This window comes from Melanaphis sacchari, unplaced genomic scaffold (genome assembly GCF_002803265.2).
Source record: "Melanaphis sacchari strain LSU unplaced genomic scaffold, SCAv2.0 Contig0_pilon_pilon, whole genome shotgun sequence".
Classification (NCBI taxonomy): domain Eukaryota; kingdom Metazoa; phylum Arthropoda; class Insecta; order Hemiptera; family Aphididae; genus Melanaphis; species Melanaphis sacchari.
Window position 1 is genome coordinate 737377 of NW_020270366.1, and position 6615 is coordinate 743991.

At 26.5% G+C, this 6615-nt stretch overlaps 1 protein-coding gene across 1 annotated transcript; it reads right to left on the reverse strand.

Moving 5' to 3' along the window:
• Positions 1 to 2364: 2364 nt before the first annotated feature.
• On the reverse strand, positions 2365 to 6317 carry LOC112592080. The gene is made up of 4 exons (XM_025336056.1): positions 5796 to 6317; positions 3564 to 3808; positions 3221 to 3497; positions 2365 to 3112 (listed from the first exon to the last, which is right to left on the reverse strand). The coding sequence occupies exons 1-4, from the start codon at positions 5860 to 5862 to the stop codon at positions 2658 to 2660; spliced, it is 1044 nt and encodes a 347-aa protein (XP_025191841.1). The 5' UTR covers positions 5863 to 6317; the 3' UTR covers positions 2365 to 2657.
• Between the last annotated feature and the right edge of the window lie 298 nt (positions 6318 to 6615).

The following is a 6615-nucleotide window of genomic DNA, read 5'->3' on the forward strand; positions in this document are numbered from 1 at the left end:
ATTTGTACTATCATAATAATATGCTATTATATCTATTAAATTATTTTTCTACAAGAGTAATGGTTTTGCTGTTCATACAGTCATAAAATATGGAACTATAGAAGTTACGATGAGTATTTTATTTTAATTTGATAACAATTAATATCTACCTAACTAATAAAAATATCTCGTTAAATGTAAACTCATTTCGTGAAAATAGATTTTTTACTGCTTAAACATATGATGGTATATAATGTGTTATGTAAAATGTGTTGAATAAATCAATATTGTTATTAATTAAAAAATATTTTGAAATGTACCATTTATAGTTTATACGACTCACAAGTATATAATATTTTCTTATTTGGCCACAGAATAGACGAAATTTCATCTATTCCGTGATTTGGCTACGGGCACCCAATATTGAAAAATATTAAAGGGCTCCAGCCATGGTAGTCAAATAGGCAAAATTATAACTGACTATTGTGTATGCATTAATTATCTGTCTCAGAAATCATACAGTAGCTCTTTATTTTCAATCTATCAAATTGAAAAAAAGACAATGTCAATTTATAATAAATTCATTTTGGTCTATATTAACTATTGAATAGCTAATGAGTTGTAGGTACCTATACATATTGACTACCTACATCATTTTTGAATTTTCATACAGTTCAGATAATTTTTTTGTATTATTTTATGTGTTGTTATTTAATAGATTTTGATAAATTTTCTATTATTTAGTTATTTAGTGTTTTAACAGTGTATAGTACATTTTTGATTAATATAAATTAATATAGGAAAAAAATAAAAACACATTAATGTTCTCAATAACAAATTGTATATATTAGATATAAATATACTTTTTTATCACAGTATCAATTTACAGTATTGAAGTGTAGTAAATAATACTTCAAATATAAATGTATAATATTAATTTTATATACAATGTCTTACAATCATGAATATATTTTAATGTATATTGACATATAGTTTATAGATATATAATGTATTACATATACATAAAAATGTAATTATTTCTTATAAATACCAAAGTATCTAACATTATTAAGGTACAAGCAATATATTTTGTCTTTGGTACTTAAATACAAAAATAAACATAAGGAAAATAAGAACATCTAAGTTGGTTTTACTTAAGTTTAGCCAATAATAAAATAGTTGTGCTAATACAAAAAAGTTGTTCTTTAAGAATACTTTGTCAAATTAGTTGAGTTATACTTAATGTCTTATTGAGTAAAAATAATGTATAATAAATAATGTAACAATAATATGTCTTACAATATTAGACATTATGCATATTTGACTTATCGTTCAACCATTCAAAGTATTGGTACACATTTATAGTAAAGTGATGTGGTATTGCACTTACTATTAGTGTTAAGTAAAATGTAAATCACATAGTACACTTATAATATACTTTATATTACAATATAAAGATCATCACATAAGATCTCACAATATTCAATTGAAATATTTTTTTTTTTTTTTAAAGGAAAAAATATAATAGTTGTTTAACAAAAAAATTATTTAGAAAGCTAAGTGGCAGTCTATATTGATGGACCAAATACTAAAACACTGAATATCACTAGAAAAATGTAGTATGAAGTATTTTTGTTCACTGAAAAATGAATATTAATGTTTATAAATGTTACACTTTGATTTAACAGAAATAATTTAGAATCAAAATAAAGTTGTCTGTCAGATGCTCAGTCAATTGTACAAGGTATAAAAGATTTTCAAAAATATACCATGCTGTGCGTAAGTTTAGAAACTAAAATGATTTTAAATACTGTTTTAGCTGATAACAATAAATACACATATATAGTATACATTAGTAGTACAATACACAAATCTGAATATTATATAAATTGACTTATATTAAAAATTTTGAGTTTTATAGTAAGGCATTGATGATAATAAGGCATTATTATTTTTTTCTAATTTGGTTAAATCTGTGAAGTTATGATGTAATATTCAAAATACATACATAGAAACTATAGTTTCCAATAATCAATTTGAAATATATGAAATATTCAGTCTTGTATGTCTACAATATTTAGTTTTTTTTTTAGGTTAAAATATGTATACTTGTTGTAGGAGATACTTCAAATGATAAATGGTTATTTATTTTTAATACAAAATCATAAAAAAAATAAAAAAAAATACTATATATATTATAACAAAATTGTGTAACAAAAAAAATACTAGTATAATATTGATGATAGTTTTTACTATTAATAGATCAAACCAAGTGTAGGTCACAATGTTTTTTTTTTTTATTAACATCTTGAGAAAATAATAAAACATTGTGTTACACTAAACCATAAACAATAATATAAATAAATCAAAATGTTAGCATTTTCTAAATGTTTTTTTTCTTTAAAGTAGTCGAATAGTTGAATTAAGAATAAAACAATTTTGTTTTGAAAATTATAAAATCACTGGTACAATCGAACATGGTTGGCGTACTTAACTTAAAATGTCTTACTTATTTCTCTCCAAATAAAATTAATAAAAAAAAAAATAATAATAATAATAATAATAATAATGATAAATTTGTTCAGATAGAAGTGTTAAATAAAAGTATAAAATCCACCTTATAAACTACATGAGATAGATGAAGAAATTATTTAACTTCATAAAATATTGATCGGTTACTATTTGCTTGGGAACAATGACTCGTATGAAGGTGGTAGATCTTTGTCGGCTGTTCTTACTTCAGTACCACTAGCTGCCATAAAATCAGGTGGAGCTGTAGCTATAATTGCCATTGTCTCTAAGCGTGGAACTGGCTGCATTTCAGAAGAATGTGGATGGCTATTAGGATTTCCCATACAACATAATGCAGTTCCGCAGTGTCTGAATATCCATAGGAACGCAATAAAAACTAAAATCATGGTAACCAGGCAGGCAACCGTTGCAGACACAACTTTGGTCGCTAAAGTTGATGTGCTCATATAGTTATTGTTTAGTACTGAGACTATTGGACGACAACCACTTTCATCTTTACAGCTTTTGTATGGACAGTTAAGTTTTCCATCATTAAAAAAGTCTTTGAAAATACAAGTTTTTCTTCCACAACTTCTCCAGTGACCATTGTCATATTTGCATTCTACAATAAAATAAGGCAATTTAATATAATGTTTTCAAAAATAAAAATACAGGAATTTTTAAAATTTCTATACCTACTTAGCAAAGCATTAAATTAAAAATATCATACCTTGAAATGCTGTAAATACAATCTCAAACTTTAATTCTTCATTGGAATCTATAGATCTATTGCCAAGAAATATTTTAACTTCAATCATACCCTTATGATCAATGAATGAATTTTTGATTTCTCTATCATCATTACCGTCACTACCTTGATAAGATTCATTATCAACATTGGCTTCAAATGCATTCAATTTTCCACAAATTTTCTCACTCCAGGGATCTGACGACTTAATTTTAAAGTTTAAGTCTAGAACACTTACAGTTTTTTCAGCATGACGAAACTATAAAAATCAAAGTTATTAAAAAAGGATTTAATATAAGTATAAACAACAAAAGAAAATACATACTTGAACATAGTCAATACATTGTCCTTGAGCATTACGTCTAAAAGACAAATGCTGTATAACAGCAAAAACACCTAATCCAAGAGAGGAAGTGACTGTAAATTTACAGTTGAATTCATGCTTGCCAGTCCACTTTTGAAAATATTGGTTATCTTTGATCACCATAGCTGATTGATCTTCTCGACCAGACAAGTTTAAATTATTTGAAAGGAAACTCATCGAACAAACACTATCGTTTTCCAAGATTTCTACAAACAAGACAAAAGTAGTTTAATTATTTTTTTTTGTTAAACAAATACATAAATTAAGGTCTTAAAAAAAATCTGGATGAAAGCATTTTTTTAAATTGTGAATAATCATGTCTCCAGAATTTATACTTAATTATTTTAAGTCTGACAAGAATTTCTAACTAAGAGTAGTTTCTATTTATGATTTGTATGAACATTAATTAACTTATGACATATACCTATTTTAAATTTAATTATTGACATTTTATTAACAATTATTGAAACCTCACTGATAACTGATTAGTTTTAAAATGTACAATACATAAAGTTTATAATGAAACAATTCTATTTTTTAAATTAATAATAGGCACTTTAAATTAAGTACTTAGTGAATTCAAATATATAAAAACCATAATTGTATTAAAGTTTTTTCATAAGCAGATTTTAAGCATTGATATCTAATTGATAAAAAGAACAAACTAACAAAATGTACTTTCCTAATATATGAGACTACTTCTGTTATTGTGACTATTTCAATCTTAATGTTTATGTGTTCCATTCCAACATTCAAATTTAAAATTATGTATCTTTCAAGGTATCTTTATATGATAAGTTTTTTCTGTACATTACATTAATTTACCAGTCTCACTCTAATTGATTTTGATTTAATAATCACACTTAAAAATTCAATATCCGATTATTTTACTTTATAGGTAGTTTTTATTTACTAAATACTATTGTTCTTAACCTAACATTGGAGAAAAAATAGTACATTGAATTTTATATTAAAAAATTATTCAAGGATAATAATTAGTGGTTTATTCAGGGGAGGGATTTGGGGCTTGAGTTCTCTCTCAAAGAATATTTTTTATGTTAAATTATATTATATTATTATTTTGTCATAACTAAATTACAATAATAAATGATGATTGATAAAAAAAATAGTGGTTATTATTTAGATACTTATGTGAATGATAGTAAGGAAATGAGTAAGCTTCTCTACTCCTCGAATAAAAATTCTGAGGGAATCACTAGAAATAATTAGGTCCAGGTCGATAGGAGGTCTATCACATGATTGATGAAAATAATATGAAGTATAAAATATACAATATAGTAGGTACCTATTCATTATACATAACAATAACACAAACACATTTTTCATATAGGTTCATTAAAAAATAAAAAATTAGTGATTATGTTATGTTTTGAATTGAAATAATTTTGTTCATCATATTAAGTTTTAATAAGTTTATTTAAAATGTAATAAGATAAAAATAATTTGATCAGATCAGTAAATTATTTTCATGAGAAGAGAAATGACAAAAAAAAAAATTGAAAAATGTGTTCAATATGTAGGTTGGTTATTTATAAATTCATGTAAATAATTTTTTTACATTAAAAACTAGTTTTTGAAGGGTAAAAATTACATTGATTTGTAATTTTTTATTTATTAAAATAAAAATATTTTAGTTAAATATCTAAATAAAATATAAACAGCATTCAGAATAGACTTAATAGGTCTTTAATAAATCATGATTTGTTATGACTTTAATATTATTGACTATTAGTAATTGTTTTTCAAAATTCATTCTTTAATAGAGCTATAACTGTAAATGTAAAAATAATACTCAACTCTAATGCCTATCAGTAATAAAACTATAATTCCTCGGTGAGTCATCAGCAACACGTAAAATAATAAGTATACAATGAATAATAAAAGAATAAATATTTAATAACTTGTTATTGTATGATACTTATATATCTCTATAATTAAACATGGTATGTCCCAACAATCTTACAAGTATTGTAGAAATTTCAACAATATATATTTACATAATTACATTAACATTATATAAAAAAAGATGAGCAACGATAGATCAATTTGGTCATCAGACGATAAAAATTCGAGTGGACTAAGACAAGAATCAATTATTCTTAGACCAACGACATTTAAATACCGTGAGTATAGCGACTTTTAAAAATGTTTTCTTAGACAGTTTTAACTTACTTTCGATGTACGCCATGGTGCGGCCTAAGCACAACACGACCAGCAATCCGTGTGTTAACGACGACATAATATTGTTTGTGCTTCGGTATTTTTGAGAGGAGGAGCCTTAGAACCGAAACCACGGCAAATAAAACGTGTGAACCGCACAAGATCAATCGCGTAATGGAACCGTAGTCATTTTGCGACTTCCGAATAGTTCTATCGTTTTTCGGCACTACTACTGTTGTCGTACTCTAATATAATATTATTATTACAGACATTTACGAAACACCACAGACGACACCGCCGAGCAATACAGGAACACCGACGACTAAAACAGCACTAACTACTAACAGTACTAACTCGTAACTCGACCGGTAAGAGTCTTCAACGTTCAGTGCTGGCTGCAAAACTGCATTATGATCAATGTTGTTATTCAGTATTTAATGACAATTGCACGTTTGCACATAATATTATTATTATTGTTGTAGTAATTTAGTATGAGGGACACAAACGCACGCGCACACTACAGACACACAATCACACCCACATACACACACGTACACGAATACACACACACACACAGCCACGATCACACGGTGCGCACATATGCAACACTCACGATTATCTAATCACGGGAATCGAGCGTCGTCGATTGGGCGGGGGGCGGATACTATCAGACCATCTGATCCACGGGAGTAATATTACGTTATTATTACTCTTTGATCCAACCTGACCAGACGAGACGCAGCTGACGCACGGTGTTCCACACGAATACCAAGATATTATTATCGTAACATTCGTAACGTTATTCTTCTGCGAGACCGTGCCCCAACGATCG